Consider the following 24938-nt stretch of genomic DNA (forward strand, 5'->3'; position numbering starts at 1 on the left):
TCATCTTGAATTTTGGTATATCCAGGAATGTGTTCAGAATAGATAGGTCCAGTATTGGTCTCCAGGTCTTGTCCTTTCTGGGTACCAAGAACAGTCCTGAGTAAAATCCTTGTCCCTGCTCTTGCTCTGGTACTTGTTGAATGGCCCCATGTCCATGAGGGATGAGACTTGTTTTTGTGCTTCTGCCCATTGATTTTTTGGCAGATCTGGCCAGCCATTTGCCTTTGGCAGGGTATGGAAATGGAACTTGTAACCTTGTGACACAATATTTAGACCTCACTTGTCCTGGGTTATAATGTGCCAATTTTGAGAAAAAAGAGCTAATTTTTCCCCTAAGGGTGCTGCCAGGAGATAAGTGCTTGGTGCAGGCAGGGGGAAGTCATTGGGACTGTTTCCTGTATGGTTGTGATTTGTCTTCTCCAGCTTTGGAGGTAGAAGCACCCCATTGCTGTGACCTGTAGGAACCTTGCACCTGGGATCTGCCCCTTTGAGGTCTGTCTGATACAGGTAAGGACCAATTCTTAGTAGGCCAGTGTCTACTAAACCTAGGTGGCTGTACTTGTAAAAAATCTTTGCCAGTTTGCATAGATTTAGCTTTGTCCTCCATTTTCTTTAACACCTCCTTTGCCTCAACATCAAACAAAGTATCATGATGTAAAGGTGCATCTAATAATTTAACTTTGACATGATCAGGTAGATTTTGTTCCTTTAACCAAGCATGCCTCCTAATTACAGAACCCGTAACTGTGGCCCTGCAGGAGGCCTCCAAAGAATCAAAACCACATTGTAAAGTATGCTTTTCCAACTTGTTCAGCTGCATGCAATAAATCCTGCATTTCCATGTTTTCTGCACATTCAGAGTTTAATAACATTTTCTGTTTAAGCAATGCCATGACATGTTGCTGATATTTGAGCATATGAAACTGAGAGTTTAAGGCCCTTATAGCCAAGATAGAAGATGTGTAAACCTTTTTTCCCCATCTATCCAGTGCCCTAGAATCTCTGTCAGAGTGGGTAGGGTTTTTTTTTCAGCGGAAGCCTTAACTCCTTTGGGACCCTGTGAAATAGTTTCAGGGTCTGCAGCAGGATTTTTAAAAAGGAATTTATGAGAATCAGGAAACCTGTAATATCTGTCAGGCTTAACAGGAGCTGGAGGTAAGGAGTCAGGGGTAAGACTAGACTCCGAAAACACATTATCTACAATATCTAACACAGGTGGAATGGCTAGTGACCTGTGTTGAGGTAGTAAAAGGAAATCCCTGAGCCTCTTTTTAGATTCTGAAAAATCTTGGCTCTCCCAGTGGAAATGCTCCCTCATGGTATGCAAGGTTTCCCCAAATGAATAGTCCTCTGGAGGAGAAGCTGAAGGTATAGATTCATCAGCATCAGAATCCTCATGGGGGGGAAGAGAATATTCCTGACCAGAAGAGGAATCAGAAGAAATATAAACCTGATCTGAAGATTCATATTCAGTCTCTTGCCTAGGCCTCATCATTTGGGGGATGGGAACCCCTGATCAAGGTAATTAAGTCTTCGGCCATTTTGAGCATCTGTTTTTTGGGCATAGAGGCCAGGCCACGTGGCTCTTGAGTTTGTTTCTTTGCTTTAGAAGATGCTTTAGTCTTTGCCTTTGAAGCTGAGGTTGGTTTAATGTAAAGATGTTTAAGTCTGAATACACCCTCCGAAGCTGGTGACTGCTCAGCGGCTCCAGACCCATCTGAAGGAATAGTATCCGAGGCTCCAATAACTTGAGTTTCCAGTGGCATGGCCGACTCCACGTGGGAGTCGGTAGCGGCCTGTGACTCTAAAGTAGCGGGCGTCAGGGGCTGCGAAAGCGCCTCACTGAGAATCGGCGAACCGGCGACTGGCTTAGGAGAAGCTTTGTCATCGGTTTTGGGCCTCGGTTGTCTATCTCTCTCCTTTTCTTTGCGTTTTTTATAAACTCCAGTAGTCGGATGGTTATCCGACGACATTTCTGGATAATTAAACCGGCGTCCGAAATAGTTTAAAGCAAAATCATACCGACGCTTAATAGTGCGTTGGTTAAATCTAGCACAAAACTGACAACCAGCAACATCGTGATCAGGGCCTAGGCAAGGAAAACAGTAAGAATGAAAGTCTTTATGAGGTATTTGCTTTCCACAAGAAATACAATTATTAACTTTTTCTGACATCGGTCTGGAGCAAGAAAAAAGTTTCCCCAATGGGGTACTTAGCTTTATTGAAGACTATGGATCTGAAACTCGAACACGAAAATTTCAGGAGTCGGCCGACCAGCACTTGTGAACTGCTTCTGCTTTGGGCACTGCGTGGCAAGAAAGACTAAAGAAAATGGCATTGGCCGCATCTTTTATGCCCCTGATGTCAGGGAAGGGGCAACAGCAGCCGACGCAAGACCCAGGACTTTGGAATTCAGGCCGACTGAGGGCAACCTGCCAGCAGGATTACCCAAATGTAATGACTGCAACAGTGAAACACGAAGAACATCACACAAGCTACCTACACACAGTCCTACAACTATCAGATACAATGCAATACAGTGCAATTAACAACTTAAAGCAGCAGAAGACTGTACAGTTTTTCTACATACAGTGCAAAAAAAAACAGCAAATAATGTAAGAAACTGTTAAAATACAGTCACGATTTATAAGAGAAGTGCAAAACAATACTTATTTCTGTCTTTAGTAATGGATTGCTCCAGGTGAAAGCAAAGTATCATCTCATCATGTTCATCACTAACTCTCCAGATCTCTCTTGCTGTTCATTGATTTTACATATGAATCTGTGTGCTGCAGTAGTCACAACCACCCTGAACTTTGTAGAGGTATTTGCATTCAGGAAGAAAAGCTAGCTCTGGTTCTTTTTTGCAAGACATTTGTGGGCATCTCAATGGGCCATATTCCCAAAAACAGCCGTTCTCAGAATAAATCTGCACTAACACACGAGTCAGCATGCCTCACACTATGGTGAACAGATAGTTAATAAATAGCACAATTTCAATCTATTTACCATTGTGTGAGAAGTGCTGGCTTGTGTGTTGGTATATATTAATTGTTTTTTTTTCGGCCGTGCACCTGGCTTTACTTGTATAAATTGTTGGTCTTTTTTTCTCAGAATAAATTTGCCCTTATTCATAAAGACTTGCTCTCAGCGTGATTCACTTTACTGTAAACCTTTCTAAACAGGCTTACACTGGGTTCCAGATTCCAAAAGACATGCTTTCAGTGTAACTGGTCACTTACACCTAAGAGCAAGTCTTTTGGAATCATACCCTATATGTTTATATTGTGGATTTCTCTCCCTATCCACTAGTTTCTCAAATATCAAAGAAATTATTTAGTATTATTGCATAACCATTCTTGACAGCCACAACTTGTCTTTATATAAATATGCCATGCATACACAGAACTGATCAGTAAAGAGATCCAGAGCATAAGTTTACTGACAGAACAAGTAAAATACAGCAGCACTGGTATTAACAAGTCAGATAAATGGACTGCTTATAATTCATTTAAAAATACAAAAAGGCAATGCTAAGCACTATAGTATGTCAAGAGTTCTGACTCTTTGTGGTAATCTAAGGATTATTGTTGACTTCAGAGGGATTCTGAACATCTCTAAGCTTGTTTACATATTTTGTGCACAGTTGCTCATCGAATATTCCATATATTGTATACTTCTGCTTACAACTTTTAGCTAATACAATCTTCACATGCTTTAAACTTTGGATATCTTTGTACTCTGCTTTAGCTGAAAATAAATCTTTCAAGGGTTCTTTGCATGGTTGCCAAAATGGACACAAGTGAAACTTACATGTGCTATTTTATACGTGTGGCTTTATCATCTCTGATGACCAGAATACATTAATATTTTTACAAGCAAATGTCTATTATATATCAGTACTTGCGATATGTACTACTGAATTTGTTTTCTAAGAAAATATTGTGTTGCCAGCATACTTAACAAAGTTAGGTAGAAATGTAAAACTGATGCTCTGCGACATTCTAAAAATAGTTGTAAGGCTACAAGAAGAGAGGCAGGTGCGGTTCAAAATAAGAGTTCACAAAGTTATGCATTTACTACAGCATCTTTGTTCATTTTTTTCCCGGTGTATCATTAACTGTGCATCACTCTTTTAGATCTGATAATATAGAACATTGATATAACAATATTATTTGCTCGAGGCTCACAGACTACTATCTTTCACAGGGATTCAGAAAGGCCAACAGGATGTTCATATGCTATTTTCTCATTCTGCCATGTTTACTTGAAAGTACCTCCTGCTTCACTATGGATTATGGATGACACATCATACCCATTAAGAATTATAAACTTGCATTTTTAGAATAATCGTCTTTGAGTCTAATTAACCTGTTTTGCTGAAATATGATATATAAAACAATTTGATGAACAATGTGCCTATTTGGTTAACCCATTCCCCTCGAGTTTCTGATATTGGTATCATTAACAAAGTATTCTGTATTACCTCCTTAATTTAGTAATGAAATTCATTTTAACATGCAAATGTGAGTGCAGACTGCTAATTATTTAGTTAAAAAATTATAAGACATATCAGCTATGCTTTTATGTCTAATAGGTTTTCTCATAATTTCCATGAAATGCATGTCTTGACTGTTGCTTGGCAACAAATCATTTCACACATTTCTAAAGTGAAACACAGTATTGCTATTTTTGACTGGCACTTCAATAATCTGATTCTTTAACATTAAATTACCTTGACAGTATGTTGCAGCAGTTGATGAAATCTTTATAGTAACCAATCAAGAGGAAAAATAAATTAATCTTCAGATTTTTTTTTTTTTTATTTTTTTTTTTGCATTTCATGGCAACTATTTTTCACAGTGAATCTCCTGTCATCATAAGAGAATAAAGTTAACTTTTTTAAACTGATGCACTTAAAACATATTTTAAAAGCTTAGACATTAAGCTTATTAGTTTTATTAATTGCTCATCATTTTTCTTCAGCTGGCCCATCATACCTTTGAATCCAAAGTGCCACAACTCTTTTAGAGTTTTCTTTGGCTGAGTTTAATGTGCTACCATTTTTCAGACATGCAGGTACAGTACTATGCTAACTACAGCACATGAATCCAATTGTCAACAATTTTTTTCAGTTGCTCAAAGTTCAATATGGCATGCCAACAGGACCGGCCTTAGGTCAACTGGTGCCCTAGGCAAAAGGGCTCCATGGCACCCCCTCCAACACCACCTGGCACCCCATCCTGGTCTACCTACATCAAATAAATACTGGAAAAGCACCCCTGCTAGAGCAGCGTCCTAGGCGGTCACCTGGTTGGCCTATGCCTAAGGTCGGCTATGCATGCCAATATAACTAAAAATCCAGTGCTTTGCCTGACTTCTTCAGTTCTTTTTCACCCAATGTGTTGTATTATTTTCTTTATTGTCATTACACACAGTGCACAATACAGGGCACCCCATGCCTCAGCTATTAAACCCAAGGTGAAGGATTTGCGCCCTAGTTCCTATTTGCTTTTAACTACTCCACTATATCTCTGTTTAGTCATAGAATACAAAATATAATTACTATTGTACCTTGCACAACTCTACATGTTTGTATTTTTCAAATCGACCACAATATTAAGGAACTACTGCAAATCAAATAACCAATACAGCATTTTCTGCCATTTCATACTAACAAAATATTGATAGTGTTAGGTAAACATTCCGCATTGGTAAATACTTGTTTTTCTTTCTAATTTCGACAGTTCCTTAAATTGCTATTAATAAAATCTTACACAGATATAAATGTTTCTTACTTTTACAGAAAACTAAAATTAGTAAAAGATTGGGATTGGGTCTGATACCTTCTTGAGTCTTGAAATTGTTCAGATAAAATATTCCATTACAATGATATCCAAATTTTTTTCTGCTATGGTAATATAAACTATGACATACTGATAACTTTGTTTTTGTGCAATTAAGCATCACCATAAAGGCAGAGATTTTCAGCATTTTTGTTTTTTATAAATCTTGATTTGTGGAGCACAAAGACACTGACAAGCATTACATGACAGCGTGTAGAAACACAAAATACTGGGGATCTAAAATGACAGGAAAGACATCAGCATTCTCTTTAAAAGCAAAAGGTACATACAAAGTTTTTCAGCCCATAAAGATACTATACTTATTATTCATACTTGTGGCTTGTATACATTTCCTGTGCTTTACCTTCTTAAGGGGTCATTTAGATGAAGACATGTGGTCCAGAACAGACTAGTAAAATATGAATTCTTCTGGTCTGGGCAACACTGCAAAACTGTGCAGAAGTTAAGGGCAAGAAACTACTGTTTGCAGTTGTGACGCCCCAGCACTGGGCCAGTAATCAAGGAGCCTCAATCCTCACCCCTAGCAACAGCTAGGGGACCTACATACTGGTAGGATGACAAGTACACACATAGTAAAGTGCAATTTGCCTTAAGAGCACACATAGACCACAGTCAGTCTGGGGCTGGTTTCTGCCTCTTTCTCCAGATCCCCAATAAGACTTCCCACTAGCACAGTTACAAAGTTGAGTCCTTAGCCAGGGTTCCAAGCCAAGTCCTCCAACACTCTCTCTGTCCAACCATTGCTTTGTGACCCTGCTCAAGTAGCTGACCACACACACAAATACACACACACACACACCTGGGGAAGGCTGACACAAGTTAACTAGCTATGTCCCCTTCTGTCCAGACTGTAAGGTAGTTATCACTGCCACCAGAACCCCTACTTATCAGGTACTATACGGCCCTTACAAAGGGTGTCCAATCCTACTGTGTAACATTACTATTAATCCAAATGGTAGTCTGACCAAGCAAGGCTATTGGAGTGGCCTGTACAGAGTCACCAAATAGATATGCAAGTATGCTAAGAGCTTAAATATGTCTCATAAACATCAGCCACAAAGTTAGGTTTAAATATATTTAATAATAAATAAAAGAACAGGCTAATACTCAGTAACTCAACACAGTGACTTCAGAGTTCAAAATCACAGGAAGTATTTTAAAACAACATTGCTGGACAGTCTCAAATAAATACAGAAAATATCTAAACTTATCTTTGCTATATTCTAATCTACATCTAAGAGATATACTGTGCCCTAAGAACTTACTTACAGACAGGCAAGTGCAGATGATGATGATGAGTGGATGTTCTTGCTAGGTCCAAGACAAAATACAAAATGCACAGTCTCTCTCTGAGAGAGTTCCCAAATTAACACCAAACATTACTGCTGGGCCAGCTTGGATAACATCACTCTGTCATCTGACTTCAGTTCCCAGGCTAAACAGAAATTTAACAGAATTTCACATCTCTGTGTTAAAAATACATATTTCTCAGATGTTTGCCAGATCTTGAAAGTTGTAAAACAATAAAACACTTTATATTTTAAACCTAGTACTTACTTTTCTTTCAAGACAATAGAAAAACGTCTAGCTCTAGACATTGCGTCTGCTTCTGCACCGAAACTGAGAGATAACAGCTTTTGTTTATGGCCCAGCTATAAAGTAACTTAACCTCATCTATTCTTACGTTTTGCAAGTTAATCTTCTATGTTTCAGCAGAGTATGCTGTGATTACACTTTTGAAGCTCAGTACATAACATACAGTTCTGTATAAATCATATCAATATTCACAAATGACAGAATTTTTTTACAAAATTCCAGACAGCTGGGCTGGCAGCGTGACAGCAGTGAGGGGTACTAGGCCAATGCTGAAAACAGTACTACACAGAGCTCAGTATTTCAATTGCATACAACACTGTATGGCTCTCTGAGAGGCAATTAATTATAGCAAACAGTATATACTGCACATGCAGACAGTTTCCATATGGGCAATCCACTAAAATTAAAAGAAACTTTAATACAGCAGCTGAAAACTGCAGTTATTACCAACACTGGATTTCTGCTTCTGAAAATTGAACAGAGAAAAAAAAACTACACAGGGCAGCAATCTGCATGTCTGCACATGTTTACTGGTGCAGTAGAGCAACTGTTTGGGTTTGTTAAAATAACATTCAACACATATGTCTGCAGCCAGTACTGTGGCTTTAGTGTGTTTACAAGTATACTGTAACCAGTAGACAACCATTGTTGCATATACCACTTCTAGCATCAATAAAAGGCACTAACTGCATGTATAAGAGTGGCTTGCAGAAATGCCTTATAAAGAAAACATACAGGAATATTCCTGAAAGCAAAGGTTAAATGATGCATAGCTCTTAATATACAAGTTACAATTGTTGAGAAATAGTACAAAACTTCAGTTACGATTTAAAGAATCTCAAAAACACTTCTAAATTAATCACATTTTCAAAGGGCACTGAATGATTAAAGTTAAATAAAATTATAACAACAAATGATCTGCAGTAAAATCAATGCTAAACCAGCTCTTAAAAGAAAAAAAAATCCAAGGTATAAAAAATGTATCATAATCTGTGATCACTTAGAAATCCAGTCCATACAGATGCATACACAAATGTGTTGTCATAAAGTAGTTCAGTATCTACACCTGTAATCACTCTGGAATCACTTAGTCTCCTGTATTCCATGAAGGACATCATTGCTAGGTAATTGTGGGCCCAAACCAAAGCTGTTCTCCAAACATTTGTGTTAATACTGATCATAGTGAACCAAGCCATGTCCACATCAGTTCTGAGTTATGAATTTACATCTTCAATGAAAAAGCCATATAGAAAACATACAAGTAGTTAGGTACAAATGCTGTTGGTTTCACAATATCAGTATTTGACTGCTCTCCCTGAGTGACCCCACCAGTGAAGAACATCAGCACATTTTACGGTCAACTACAAAGACGATGACAAGTGAGCATTTCTGCTAACTGTACCTCTGCAGAATGACAATAAGTAGTGAAGCATCCTTCTTACCTATATGTATGTTCATCATCTTTGCACAGTACTTGCACATAGCTTCTAGGTCATTGATCTGCCCTTGCAGAAGAGATATTTGAGCCTCCATATCCTCTTCCTAAAAATAAATCAGAGTGTACAAACCAGTAAATCTGCATTCTCTACAACTTTTTTCAGTTGACCGAACAATGAACAATAAAGAAGCAACTTTAAACTTTACTGATTTTATTGCGGTGGTTTTATTCTTTGTGCATTTAAAAATTAAGTAAAAAATACACCAGGCATATACACAGTAGCAAAATATAGTTCCAACCACTGATAAAGATAAGGACTAAAACAGTAAAAATTCAAAACATAAAAAACATTGTCAGACCACCACAACTCACAATAGCGTTATTTTATTGAAGTAAAATCAGATGAGCGCTTTCGCATTGTGTATGTTCATTCGGATAGACTGGGGACCTTTGTGTGTTGGAATTGTAGGGCATGTCCCAACATAACTAGAGAACGGCTTTTTAAACATCCTTGCTTAGATTTCATTTTTTGATCTAGGATTTATGCAGACTGCAGTACTCCAAATGTGATATATCTAGCGACCTGCAAATCATGTTGTGGGTTCTATGCTGGCAAGACCAATAAAAGGTTGAAGGATAGGATTTTCAACCATTCACATGATATTAGAACAGGTAATGAAAATAATGCACTAGCGAAATATATTAGGGACAATGTAGGACATAGTTTTGTCTTCAGGGTGCTTCAATGCATACATTTAAATCATAGAGGGGAGGTGATTTAATTAATGTTACAGAAACAGCTGAATTAAAATGGAGCTTGAAATTACAGGCTGAGAGATATCCTGGTCTTAATGGATGTGTTCCCTTGAAACCAGAATTAAAGGACATAAATGGGTCTAAAAAATTTGACTGGCCAATGTTTACTGATATGCTGTAACTATTGGTTGTTTATGTGGTTTTAAATGGCTGTAACTTGGTGTTTTTATGATCTGAAGAAGCGTTGGGTACACAACATGAAAGCGCTCATCTGATTTTGCTTCAATAAAATAATGCTATTGTGAGCCATGGTGGCCTGACCAAGTTTTTTATGTTCAGGCGTATACACACAAGAAAGCATACATGAAGCACAAACCTAAAATGGATCAGATATGAAAACTGTACATGAAAAGCTGAGTGCTACCAATCAGCTTCAATAATATAAGTATTTCTGATTGAATATACACTATGAACACCAGGAATTAATATCGCTGTTCTTTAACAAAGCTCACTCAGTTGTCACTTTTGGGTGAAAGTACAGTGATGCACCGCTTCAGTACTCTACTGTCTACCACTCAAGGACTGCAGAAGGCAAACAACCACAACAAACATTGCAATAAGTAAAATTTACCAACATTGAAAGGTCTCCTTGATATGTCATAATGTCATCAATAAAATGCACGTAAGGTGTAAAATTGAAAAGCTGGGAGGCCATCTGCATTGGATAAATATTGGGATTTCACTTCTGAAATCAAGCAGTAGTAAGGTCTTTTTGGAGCCTGCTTGGTACAAGTAGTAGGACGTTTCTGTAGGATTTCCCAGTGCTTGGCCTTTTTGGGACTACTGGAGCCTGGACAGCTAAGGAAATGCAGCCTCAAAAACACCATATTTACAACTATACCCAAAGATTAGATACATTATTAGGTGGCAAGGTAGAAAAGTAATGCATTCTCAGGAATACATATTGCATCAAAGTGATCGCATCAGAGTCTGCCTTGGACTTAAGGTGTTTGGTCAGGTAGACAAACCACTCTCCAAGGTGGAGATGTGGAGATCAACAGCCATCTTAGTAAGTGAGTAAGTAGAATCCATATGTCTAAAGGCTACATAAAATGCATCCCTGAAGACATGCACTATGGTAAGGATTACTCAAGGATACTCATCCTTCCTGTGCTAATACTACTTAGGAGTTTTCAGGAAGGAAGACAGAGGAGCCGTGGGCTAGTCAACAGTGTACTTCACCAGCCTTAGAGTCTCCTCAAAGAAGAACAGGAGCAAACTGTGGTCACATACCAGTATTAGAGTGTCCAGAAATAGAAGAGGTATAGGGATAAAATTGTGATCACCCAATGAATGAGGTATCAAGTGTGGAATGAATGCCAGGGATTACTCACTGTATCCCTAATGCCTGGAGATATATTTCCTAGAGATTGTGTTAGGTCTGGAGATATCTGTGCAAAGCGCAGTGTTAACATGAGCCATGAGTGTACCAAAAAGATATGCACTGGTGCCAATAATGATAACTCAGGCCGGGGGCAGACAAAAACTCTCACAGGTCCTGAGAACAACCACTGACCTATGCTGGGGAACTTGAGAGATTACTTTGCATGAGCAGCCCTGTGTATGCTTTAGATGCTTTAATGTGGGGGAAGCAATGCAGATATCCTGCAGTGCATCCCTTAAAGTTTTTGCTGAAGTTCACAACCCATGCTCTTATAATCAGCTGATAATGGGTTCAGACATAACCCCTAGCCAGTCATGCCCAAACTTAAGTTTCCTGCAGAAGGATAACCTCATGGGTAGACTTAACTGGAGGACAATAAGTCTAATATCTGTTCTCTGAAGTAATGGCTATTTGTAGCATGAAAGAGGATGGTCTGTACTATCAGCATAATTACTCTGTCTGAAGCATCAACATAAGGAATCACATAAACTTGCTCTCCCTCCCAAAATTGGTGTGACCTCAGAGGATGTTTATATTAGTCAGAGAAATGGAAGAGTATCCCCTGATAAAACACAGGGGCAGATTTGACAAGATCGTTTCGGATAAGAATGAAATTATGTGGATAAGAAAGAAATTAAGAGAAAGAGAATGAGAAAGAAATTATACATTGTTACTATTATGCAAAAAGCCCAGAATTTCCAGGCACAAGATATACAAAAAGATTAACACAGAAATTAGAGGATGTAGAAGAAAGATACCCAGACAGTCCCAATAGTAGTAGGAGAAATGGGTCTTGTAGTAGGAGAAATGGGTCTTATAAACAAAGAATTTACAATCATATTTAGATATGTTACCAATGCATGTAACTCCGTACGAATTGCAGGAGTCATTACTGGGTACATTGCGGGTGCTGCGAAGAGCACTTCTGGCTGACATCAAAGATTGAAACAATACTAATTTCATGAACTTTAATTGTACTTTAACTTAGGAATGGGGTCCATTCCCATCATGGTATTAGAAATCCAAAAGACTTGGAGAAATTAAAAAAGTAAAGTTAGCAAATAAATTATGGCTGGTTGCTACAAGTACTTTCTTTAAGTCTTACTATCTGAAGCTGACCTACAATTAATCTGGAATCCTTTAAGAGACCTCATCTTGTCTATCCAATAAACATTATCCATAAATTACTTTAGGAAGAATGTAATTCACTTGATTACAGTTTAACATTGCAGGTGGATCCAGTGTGGAAGTGGCAGCCTCTGTGAGAAAGCTTACAAGTACTAACCACTACTATCACTTCAACAAATGCAGACCTGGAAATGTCAGGGATAGTGTAATTGTGAAACGATTTAAAATACACTGCAATATAATTATCAGAGTTTCTTTTAAATAATCACAATCAAACACTGGCGGTATAGCTGGTCAAAAAGTGTTTATTCTAAGGAGACACTCTGTGAATGAAAGAAAAGGAGCACTACTGTCACTTTATCAAAGCTAAATGATTATTGATATAGATCTCTAGAACCCTGTGGGGGGGATAGATACAATGATATACATAGCATTAAGCAGAATTCCTTTCATTCACAGTCAACAGTCAGAGCTGCATTCCTCTCAAATGTACCACAGTGTGAGTGACAGTTTTTCGTTCTGCTTCATAAAAATATTTTATACAATGAAACGATCATATATTTATTGCTAAGATTTTAGGTGGAAATCCATAACAAATAAAACTGAATGAATCATACAGTTACAATAAGATAGCATTCTGTAAGTATAAGCAATAGTTTCAGTCAGTATGGGGTTAAGCCAATTGACAAACAATCCATACTTTGCCTGTTTTTCCTTGAATCTGAGAGATGGTGTTTCACATACAGAAGACACGATTTAAAGATATGCAAACATTTACACAAATAGAAAGGGATTATTTGAGGGGTGGGCCTGTGAGTGAATATGCCGGACTACTACTGCCAGTCATCACACTGATTTGCCAGAGTGCACATGTGAACCCATCAAACACATTATTATAGCCAGAATACATCACCTGATCAAAGTCCAACACTGGTAGCATCCTCGATCACAAAGAGGTTATATTTGAAGAAGACAACTTGTGTGCGAAAGCAAATGCCACTTAATCAAGGTCGTTAAGAGTGTGTGTGTGTGTGTGTGTGTGTGTGTGTGTGTGTGTGTGTGTGTGTGTGTATAAACAAGCTAAAATGTAATACTATACACAAACTACTACACTTCATCAAAGTCAAACAGTGAGACTTCTCCAGTCAAGAACTGATTATTTTGGGAAGAAAGGGCAGCTTATGAGAAGGTAGTTGACTACAATCACTTGATTAAAGTGAATTGTTTACCAGTCTAGTTTGTCAGGGGCAGTATGTTTTGGTGTTTGTGAATCTGTATGCATGTGTGTGTATCAAACGAGCTAAAATATATTACTGCATAAGTACAGTGCAATGGAAAAGTATTTGCCCCCTTCCTGATTTCTTATTTTTTTGCATGTTTGTCACACTTAAATGTTTCAGATCATCAAATGAATAAAATTTTTTCGACAAAGATAACCCAAGTCAACACAAAAGTGTTTTAAGTGATGATTTTATTTATTAAGGAAAGAAAAACTATCCAAACCTACATGGCCCTATGTGAAAAAGTAATTGCCCCCTAAACCCAATAACTGGTTTTGCCATCCTTAGCAGCAACAACTGCAATCAAGCATTTGAGATAACTGGCAATGAGTCTTTCACATCGCTGTTGAGGAATTTTGGCCCACTCTTCTTTGCAGAATTGTTTTAATTCAGCCATATTGGAGGGTTTCCTAGCATGAACCGCCTTTTTAAGGTCATGCCACAACATCTCAATTGGATTCAAGTCTAGACTTTGACTAGGCCACTCCAAAACCTTCATTTTGTTTTGTTTTTTTTAAAACCATTCAGAGGTGGACTTGGTGTGTTTTGGATCATTGTCCTGATGCAGAACCCAAGTGCGCTTCAGCTTGAAGTCATGAACTGACGGCCGGACATTCTCCTTCAGGATTTTTTGGTAGAGAGAAGAATTCATGGTTCCGTCAATCACAGCAAGTTGTCCAGGTCTGGAAGCAGCAAAGCAGCCCCAGACCATCACACTAACACCACTATGTTTGACTGCTGGCATGATGTTCTTTTTCTGAAATACTGTGTTACTTTTACGCCAGATGTAACAGGACGCACACCTCCCAAAAAGTTCAACTTTTGTTTTGTCAGTCCACAGAATATTTTCCCAAAAGTCTTGGGGATAATCAAGATTTTTTTTGGCAAAAGTGAGACGAGCCTTTGTTCTTTTTGGTCAGCAGTGGTTTTTGCCAACTCTGCCATGCATGCCATGTTTGCCCAGTCTCTTTCTTATGGTTGAGTCATGACCTTAACTGAGGCAAGTGAGGCCTGCAATTCTCTAGATGTTGTTCTGGGTTCTTTTGTGATCTCTTGGATGAGTCGTCGTCGTGTTCTTGGGGTAATTTTTGTAGGCCAGCCACTCCTAGGAAGGTTCACCACTGTTCCATGTTTTCTCCATTTTGGATAATAGCTCTTACTGTGGTTCGCTGGAGTCCCAAAGCTTTAGAAATGGCTTGTAACCTTTTCCAGACTGACACGTCAGTTACTTTGTTTCTCATCTGTTCAGGAATTTCTTTAGATCGTGGCATGATGTCTACCTTTTTGGGATCTTTTGGCCTACTTCACATTGTCTGACAGGTTCTATTTAAGTGATCTTTTGATTCAACAGGTCTGGCAGTAATCAGGTTGGGTGTAACTAGTGAAATTGAACTTCGCTTTCCCAAAAATGTAATTAATCACAGTTACTTCATGACTTAACAAGGGGGGGGCAATTACTTTTTCACATAGGACCATGTAAGTTTGGATAGTTTTTTTCCTTAATAAATTAAATCATCACTTAGAAACTGCCTTTTGTGTTTACTTGGGTTATCATTGTCTAATACTTAAATTTGTTTGATGATCTGAAACATTTAAGTGTGACAAACATGCAAAGAAATAAGAAATCAGGAAGGGGCAAATACTTTTTCATTGCACTGTATATATGTGTGTGTGTGTGTGTGTGTGTGTGTGTGTGTGTGTGTGTGTGTATATATATATATATATATATATATATATATGTTTGTGTGTATATGTATGTATGTGTATATATATATATATATATATATATATATATATATATATATATATATATATACACACACACACACACACACACACACACACCCCTGATAACTTTAAAAAAACTGGTGGTGTACCCAGTCAGAAAGTAGGTATTGGTTGGGAGTGGAAGTGACCTGTGTATGAAAACAACTGACCTCTTGTGCTACCTGATCATAGTTAATCACTAATCTGATCTGTCTATGGCTGTGTGTTTTGAAATTAATTCTATACCAGAATATTTTGCATCTCATCACATTCAAACATCAAAGGCAGACTCAATCAGAAAATGGTTACTCTGAAGGGGTTGCGGGAAGGAAGCTGTCTCCACATAAAATCAAGTAACCACTAGTGTCACCTGATCAGTTAAATTATTAGTTTTTGTAGTTGGGTAAGTATATGTGAAACAAAGTGAAATGCATTACTGTTAGTGAAATCTTGACATACCTGATCAAAGTTAGATATTAGAGTATAACCATTAAGAAAATTGTTATTCAAACAGAGGACATGGTCTGTGCATGAAAAATAAGGAAACCTGCCAATGGATTAACAGAACACATGAATGCCTACTGACAGAATTAATTTCACCACAACTTTCAGAGACTTCTCTTTTCTCCACTGTTCTCTGACTTTGGAGTATGTATATATATATATATATATATATATATATATTATATATGTATATTTATATATGTGTATATATATATATATATATATATATATGGGTTTGGGAATGGGGGTCCCCCCAATATGAGAAGCTGCAGAGGAGATTGACCCACTCCCAAAAACCCTTGCTCTGAATTTCACTGAAAGCTGTTTTGGTGAAATGTATTCAGAGAATCAGTGTTCACACAATGTGCTGTCAAATCTAGAGACATGAATCTGAAAATGACCACTAATGACACTTGATCTAAGTTAAACTGATATGGATTGTTACTGTGTGTGTGTATGAAAAACTCCAAAGTACATTACTAAGAGCAGAGTTTTTCACTTGATTACAGTCAAACAATGAAGATTTTGAAATCAGAAACTGTTTATTCCACGGTATGCCTATGTGAGAAAGATACAATACTTATATACTCCCAAAAAGCAGTAAACACAGTTTTTACATGCAGACTGCTGTTTTTTTGCTTTATTGTTAGAAATGACATCAAAACATAAATGTGACTAATTTGAGGGGGGGTGGTCCATATAAAATTGAATCTTGCACTACATTTCTTTTATGAAATACCACAAATGAAAAGACTCAACCCATATTTAGTATCCTTACCTATTATCTACCATTACAGTGCCACAGATTATATACTGTACCTTTTCAACATTAAAATTTGGATGCCTGCAAATTTCATTTATGACTCATAAAAGTTCCTTTTTTCTCGGACTGCAAATAGAGTATACAGCAAAGTCATAAATTCCATTGCTATAACATCAGAGCTAAAACGAATATTTATTTTCCCATAAAGTCGATGTTTTCAAGACTCAAAGTGCTCATATAGAAAAAATACAAAAAATTGTGAAATGGCATTCAAAACTTCAGTATAAAGCTGCCAAGCCCTGTGGCATAGAGGGGCAAGGCCCTGACTAGGATCCCTGGCAACCCATGTTTGACTAGCAGCACAGGTGCTGGACAGACTGGGGGGGAGGGTGGGACAAGATGCTAATAATGTCTCATTCACTCTGGAGGAGGAAGGCAGCATCAGCCCACTTTATTTATAACATCTACAGCAATGCAGATGCATCACCCACAAATAATAGGCCAGTGACTCCCACATTGCATAAGGTAGGCTGCTTTCCAAGAATTCATCACATACAGTAGTGTGCCTGTGTCTCCTGTGGGCAGCTACTGCAAAACATGAATTTCAAGTCTGGCATCCTGTGGACCTATGCCATTCTGTGATCCCCCCCCCCAAATCACCTTTAAGTTGAGGAGCAAAACAAAAAAAAAGTCCTCAAATACTTGAGGCAAAAAAGCCATATTCCACATTACAGGAAACAAAAGCTTTTCTATTCTTTTTAAACTGTAGCAGGTAACTTCCTACAGTTTATGCCACACACACAACACTAATGTGTTTCAGTCCTAACCATAAATACAATTGTGAATGCCGGTAATGCACTACACCCTAACACATTCTGCCCAGGGCAGCTGCCCCCTTTGACCCACCTTAGATACTCCTCTGCATTTGATCTGCTGACTGGCCACTCCTTACAGGCAGATCCTTTCTTCTAATGGAGGAATGAGGGCTGATGAGCCTAACCCAGAAAATGAATGAGCTGTACAGCTCTTCCCCAGCTGGGGATGGTCCCAGACTTAGTGCTGATGTGTGTGGTACTGGTAAAGCCCTTGTATAGAGAAAGAATGTTGTGAAAGAACTCTCAGTCTGCCTGGGGCTACAAGGTTTGGGCTTTTGAACACCAGTGTGCCCCATTTCCAAACCTCAAGAGGAGGATATAATGGGTGGAGGTGCAAGTACCAATGGGTGAATCAGGCAGACTTGTGGGGGGTGGAATAACATGCAGCTGCTACATTACTTTTGTATTTAAACCATATACCATTATCATGTATCCAAATATGCTACACTAAAAATTTTATTGGAAAATATTGCACTGTTTCAGAAATGCAACAGGGTCTGCATAACCATTAGAATGTGCAAGGCTGCACCACCATATTTTATTATTTTTCTGTAAACAATATGACTCTTGTTCAGGGTGAATAATATAGTACATGACCATAACACAGGAGTGGTGAACTGCATTAGATTGGAGGTAAAAATATATGTATTTCTTCATAAACATTGACACTTGATTCCTTGAAAAGATGGTACCTCTAAAAATCACTTCACAAGGTGATCCAGCCAACTTCATTGATGAATTTCATGTACATGAGACTGTTAGGTGTGGTGTATACCTGAAAACACTGAAGTTTTAAGTACCATCAAAAAATTATTGATATCTTCACTTCTATACACACATACAATATTCAGCCTTGCGCAAACATTTCAGCATGACAGACTAGCAAGACACCTAATATATCCTCTACCTGTAAAGAGTAGGTATATGCTTTCTTTTGAGGGTGGAAAATGCAATGCATCTCCACAGCATGTCTGTAGTGAGCTGGCATTATCTCAGAAGTTAAAACAATTTGTATTTCTTAATAAATGTGACTTCTTTTTCCAGTACAACAGTAATCGCCACAAAAAAGAAAAAAAAATCATTGCACTCACAAAGTCAAAATGTTCCAACCATGTTCAACACTGAGCTGCGTATGTATGCCTTTAACAGTGAGATGGCAGCCAAAATTAAGGTACATACGACACATATACATATAATTTCCTGAAGCGATTACTATGAACTGCTAAAAGATAACTGAGATATTCCTTCCTGTATGTAGGCACCAAATCCATGCTTGTAAAGGCATTTCAGTGTGACAGTCTACAAGATGCAGTGTATTTAATTTATTTAAGGAGTTGGTATATAAAAAGAAGTTATGTACTTACCATAACGTTCCATGTGAGTTGTTCATCTTGCCTTCATTCTTACACATGGGTTCGGAGCTGATTCATTGGCTCCGAGTCTGCCACTTTCACAAGCTCAAGATCTTAGAGTAGCTCGAGGCCAAGTCCCTATGCCATGGTGCTCTCTGTCTCACCTCAGATCTAGTTTGCTGATCCCAGCATGTAACGGATATAACACATAACAGGTACTCCAGCCAGAGTAAGAAGTCGGATAAGACCCACCAGACCACAAGTCTTACTCGTTCTTCGAGAACCTGGAGGGGGAAGGCGGGTGGGAATGTAAGAATGAAGTGAGATGAACAACTCACATGGAACGTTATGGTAAGTACATAACTTCTTTATGTGAAGTTGTTCAATCTCACCGTTCATTCTTACACATGGGTAGCGTCCCAATCACCCTAATCCTGGGTGGCTCACAGAAGTGTATTCCTAAGGACAGTGGAACCAAAGGAAGCCCTGTCCCTGGAGGCCCTGTCTACCTTGTAATGAGTAATAAAGGTATGTGGCTTAGACCAAATGGCAGCTGCACATATAGTGTCCAAAGGCAAAGTAGAAACAGCCCCAGTGGAATGCGCTTTCATGCCATGTTCTAATGGTTGGTTTGCTGAGGAGTATGTAAATTTAATGCAGTCAGTTAACCATTTGGAAAGGGTAACTTTAGATACTGGTAGCCCTTTCTTAGTGTCAGCATGAGAAACAAAGTTGTTCAGGTTTTCTAAATTCCTTTGTTCTGTCCAAATAGAATCTCAATTGTCTGGGAACATCAAGCTTATGCAACATATGCTCCAACTTGTTAGAATGGTTACTTAAGAAAGTTGGGAGTTCGATAGTTTGATTCAGGTTAGGCTCGGAACACACCTTTGGAAGGAAGGAAGGATTAGTCCTCAGTGACACTCTGTAGGGATGAAACACAAAATATGGGGGTTTGATAGACAGGGCTTGAAGTTCGGACACACTACGTGCTGAGGTAATGGCTACCAAGAAAACTGTTTTCCAAGAGAGAAATTTTAAATGGCAGAATGATGCAGTCTCAAAGGGAGGGAGAATAATCAGTAACAACACAAAATGTAGATTCCAGGGAGTAAAAGTTTGTCTAACAGGTGGTCTAAGTTGAAAGGTACCCTTTAAGAAGGCCCTACAAAGTCTGAGAGACATTAGATTAGAACCTTCAGATCCGAGGTGGAAATTCGAAATTGCAGCCATTTGAACTCTTATAGTGGCAGCTGCAGCACCTTCATGAAAAAGCTTAGACAGAAATTCCAACACTAGCAATCAGGGCAACGTAAGGATCAATATTATTCTGGGAGGCCCAAAAGGCAAATTGCTTTCATTTGCTGGCATACAACTTTCTAGTGGAAGCTTTATGCGAAGATACAGGAATATGCTGTACCTTTGAGGAAAAGTAGTGTGACCTGGTTAGGTTGGGAATCAGAGCAGCCAAGCTGTCAGACTGAGGAAATAAAGAGAGGGATGAAGGGCCCCTGATGAATGTGTCAGCAGATCTGGAACTGGGTCCAGAATCCAAGGTTCCTCCAGTTGATAGAGTCGAAGGAAGGGGAACCAAATCTGTCGAGGCCAAAAAGGGGCTATTAAGATTACAGTCCTTCCCAGGGCTTTGGCTTTATGTAAAAATGTCAGAATCAGGGGAGTTGGTGAAAAGGCATATAGGAGTCCCGGGGGCCAATCATGTATGAGCGAGTCCCTTGGGCTGTCCCCTGGTGGGGGATTCAGGGCAAAGTAGCTTCTGCATTTGGCATTCATAGGGGATGCAAACAGGTCACAGCAATGCTGGTCCCATCTGCGGAAAATTATCTCCGCAACCTCGTCTTTGTGAGACCACTCTTGCGGTAACAGAATGGCTCTGCTCAGTTTGTCCGCAATCACGTTGGATTTCCCCGGGATATGCATTGTCATCAGAAAGCACCCAGTGGATACCGCCCACTGCCAAATTCTCAAGGTCTCTCGACATAAGGGGTAAGACTTGGTTCCCCCTTGCTTGTTGATATACCAGACTTCAGACATGTTGTCTGTCTGGATCGTAATCGTCCCCATAGGAAGAGAGACGTGGAAGTGCTGCAATGCCAAAAATACCGCTCTCAGCTCCAGAACACTGATGTGCAACTGTGACTCTGTTTCTGACCAGGTGTCTTGGGCTGTTCTTCCCTAAAAAAGCCCCCCCACCCTATCAGAGAAGCATCCGTGGTCACCGTGGCTGATGGCGGGGGAGAAAAAAATGGGTGATCTACTGTTATCTGGTGGCTGGTCAACCACCAAAGAAGATCCTTCTTGCAAGAGTCTGTGATCATTATCAAGAATGACATCGGAAGTTGTTGGTAAGACCACTGGGTGAAGAGCAACCACTGAAGTATTCTCATGTGCATACGCCCCAGAGGAACTGCTATGAGCGTAGCTGCCATGGTACCTAGTAGTTTCAACACTTGAGAGGCTGGTACTTTTTTTCTCATCAGAATGTCCAATACCTGGTTTTGAAGAGTGGCTATTCTGTCCAGTGGCAGTTTTACCATGGTGGTGGTGGTGGTGGTGGTGGCTATGTCTACTCCGATAAAGGAGATACGCTGCGATGGTGACAATGCAGACTTGTCGAAATTTATAGTTATTCCTAACTGAGGGCACAGACTGAGTGTGAGATCCCTGGACAGAATTAGTTGATGCCTGGAGGTGATGGTAAGGAGCCAGTTGTCCAGATACGGAAACACTCGGAATCCTAGATGCCTCAGGTGAGCCGAAACCTCTGCCATGCATTTGGTAAACGCTCTGGGGGCTGTTGTGAGGCCAAAGGGTAGTGCTCAGAATTGGTAGTGACTGGCTCCCAGACAGAAATGCAAGTGATCTCTCTATGGTCTGGCCATTTTGATATGATAGTACGCATCCTTGAGATCTATAGAGTACATCCAGTCACCAATTCCTAGGAACGGAAGGATCGATTGAAGCGTGACCATCCAGAACTTCTCCTTCTTTACGAAGGTGCTGAGTCTGCTGAAGTCCAATATGGTCCTCCAGTCCCCTGTTTTCTTTGGAACTAAAAAGAATCTGGAGTAAAGTTCCGGATCCTATCTGGTCCGCTGGGACTGGCTGGATGACTCTCTTTTCCTGCACCCTCTGGATTTCTATGGCTGCTTGATCCCTGAGACTGGCTGGAACATCTGGGATTTTCTTCCAAACAGGTGGGGGTTCTGAGAATGGGATGATGTAACCTCTGGTAACAATGCTTTGTACCCAAGAATATTTTGTAATTCCTAGCCAGGCATCTGGATAGAAAGACAAGCGACCCCCGACTGCCTCCAGAGTAGGACAGTTGGGCCTCCTTTCAGGAGCACTGGTAGGGCTTGCCAAAGAACTGATCCCGGTCTCCCTGATTTTGCGGACCCCCTTTGACACCTGGGTGGCATCTTCCATTATTACCCCCTCCTTTGCCCCTGGAGGGGGGTTCACTACGTGTGTTCTGGAAAGCTCCTTGGGACTTCCAGAACCACATTTTTCCACCTTTCTGCCCTTTAGGGTATGGTCTAGTAGGGGTGGAAAAATGGACTCCTAGGCAGACAGTCTTTCCATCTTGCTCACACCTAGTGAGAATCTCCTTGACTTTGGGCCCGAAAACAGATGAGCCATCAAACGGGGTGTTAACGAAAGAAGACTTGAAGGCTTCTGCAAAGGAGCATAAGCGCATCCAGGAATGTCTCCAAAGAGCTATTGCTGAACCCACTGCCTGACTCAAACCATCGGCTGCATAGAAAATGAGCCGCATGGATGAGTTAACTATGGAATTAAGGGTATTAAGCTGGGCTGTCACCTTCTCAGAGACACCTCCATCTGTACTACCCCTGCAGAGTATCGCCAAGCTCTTTTAGGAGATCTCTTTGAAAACGGGTAAAATGAGTCAAGTAGTTGAGCGGTTGCATAGCAAAAGTCGCAGAACTAAAGATGCGTTTCCCGTACCTGTCCATAGTCCTGGAATCTCTATTAGGAGGACGGACAGTAGAAAAAGTTTCAGACATCTCTTTCTTGCTGGCCGCTGCCACCACCATGGCATCAACTGGCACTCCCTTGGTGAGGAACATTTTATCTTGGGGGGACGCAATAAACTTGTTGGGCCTCCAAGGGACAGATTCCATAGTGTCAGGAAACTCCCACTCCCTTCGAGCAACTAATTCCATTAGTTCATCGAAGGGCGGAGTCACCCAGGAGTTGGAAGATTGAGACCCAAAAGCCTTCACGAGCATCGACTCATCCTCAGTAGGGCTAATGGACTGCCAGTTACGCCTCTGCTTAAGGACCTCAAGGATATCAGCAAAGGAGATCTCCTCCTAGGGGGACCGTGGGGACCCTTCTGACTCCTCTAAGTCGGTGTCTGATGTAAGAGACTCCTGCGGGGAACCCAAATGCCTTCTCTTGCAAAGTTTCTTCCTGGGAACCTCATCAGTGGGGGCTTTTGGTAAGGTCTCAGTAGAAAATGAGTCACCCAATGGGGTTACCTGAGGCTCTGGGTCTTGACGCTTTGTGGGGACCTGTGATGTAGAGGCAGAAAGCGGCACTTTACGGGAGGAGGAGGAGGACCCTGATGACGTGTGAGTCTTGGAAGACATAACCCTCCTCATAGCATCGAAGATTCCACTGCTTCGACCCGAAGAAGCCGCCGGTTCCGAAGAAGATGGCAACCTCCCTGGTGCTGAGACAGTGGGCTTCGATCCAGAGGAAGGAGCCGAGCTCATCCGCGACGAAGCTCCGAGAGGAAGGCTCGGAACCAATGCATCAGTTTGACTCTCCCTCCAGAGCCAAACAGAGAGTATCAGCTCCCAAACTCTTTGAACGGCACTGAAGAAGTCAGGGTTGAGGGAGCCGATAGCACCGGAACAGGCCGTGGCTCCAAAGGCTCCACAATCATTAGATCCCCCTCCCCCGGCTCCAAAGGTCCAGCTCGGCTCAGAGGAGTAGTCATCACAGCAGGTACAATGGTCTTGGGCTCCGAAACTGGTTGGGTCAAAGCCGATAATAATTTAGCCAGTGCCAGATTCTTGAGAAGCCTCTGCACCACTCTGTCCACATCCACATCGGAGAGGGCTCTTGAAGAACGAGTCGAAGGTACAGAAGAAGCCACCAATTGCAATATGGGTGACCTCAAGGTTTCGGAGACCGGCTCCAAAACTGGGGACTGGTTCCAAAACTCTGGCTTGATGCACGGCTCCAAAGACTGTGGAGCCAGTGACCGCACCTTAACAGCAAAGCTCAGAGCCGATAACTTGGGCTCCAAAGAAGCTTTGGAGGACTTCGATGACTTGGAAGTCTGGTCAGCCTTGTCCAAGGAATCCTGAAAATATGGCTTTAGCAAGCCTCTATCCACCAGCTTTCTTTTTTGCTCCAGCAACACCCTGCTACTAAAGGAATGGCAGATAGAGCAATCCTCCTGGAGATGAACTGGCCCCAAGCAATAAACACAATTAACATGGGAGTCAGTAATAGACATTTTCTGCCCGCATTTATGGCATTTTTTTAAAACCTGACTTTTGCTTTTCCCTCTGATCAGCCATAATAACAAGAACAACAGAATGCACCAATTAGAAGCAATCCAACAACAATTACTGAAGCCACACTAAATAACCGTAAATAACTATAGCACACACACAGCAAACTCTACAATAACTATATAAACACTCTAACACTAACTATAAATTGTAACTTTACAATAACTATAGAACTATCTATCTATATAACACTAACTATAAATTGTATTAGCAAGGATAGGGAACACACTGTTCAACACACCTAAGGAACAGCCAAAGGCCTAAGAGTAGCCACTATTAAAGGACAAAAATTTCGTCAGCAGAAAAGGCATGAAAAAAGGCCTGAATTAAAACTAAGGCTAACTAGCCCAAAACACACACTATCAAGAGAAACTGCAAAAAACTTTGCTATAAACATAGGAATAATCAGAATAATCAAGAATACTGACCCAAGCTCTCTAACAACCTCCGATCTGTTGCAGCAGCAAACTAGATCTGAGGTGAGACAGAGAGCATCATGGGCTAGGGACTTGGCCTCAAGCTACTCTAAGATCTTGCGCTTGTGAAAGCGGTCGACTCGGAGCCGATGGATTGGCTTCAAACCCATGTGTAAGAATGA

At 40.3% G+C, this 24938-nt stretch overlaps 1 protein-coding gene across 1 annotated transcript in view; it reads right to left on the minus strand.

The window, feature by feature from the left end:
* TBC1D5 (TBC1 domain family member 5) overlaps nucleotides 1-24938 on the minus strand; it is a 1986766-nt gene that overhangs the window by 311352 nt on the left and 1650476 nt on the right. Inside the window, exon 16 of the mRNA XM_044066237.1 lies at nucleotides 8906-9005. Coding sequence (XP_043922172.1) covers nucleotides 8906-9005 — 100 coding nt within the window. The remainder of the gene's footprint in view (nucleotides 1-8905; nucleotides 9006-24938) is intronic.

This window comes from Protopterus annectens, chromosome 3.part1 (assembly GCF_019279795.1).
Source record: "Protopterus annectens isolate FY-2018-M chromosome 3.part1, PAN1.0, whole genome shotgun sequence".
Lineage (NCBI taxonomy): Eukaryota > Metazoa > Chordata > Ceratodontiformes > Protopteridae > Protopterus > Protopterus annectens.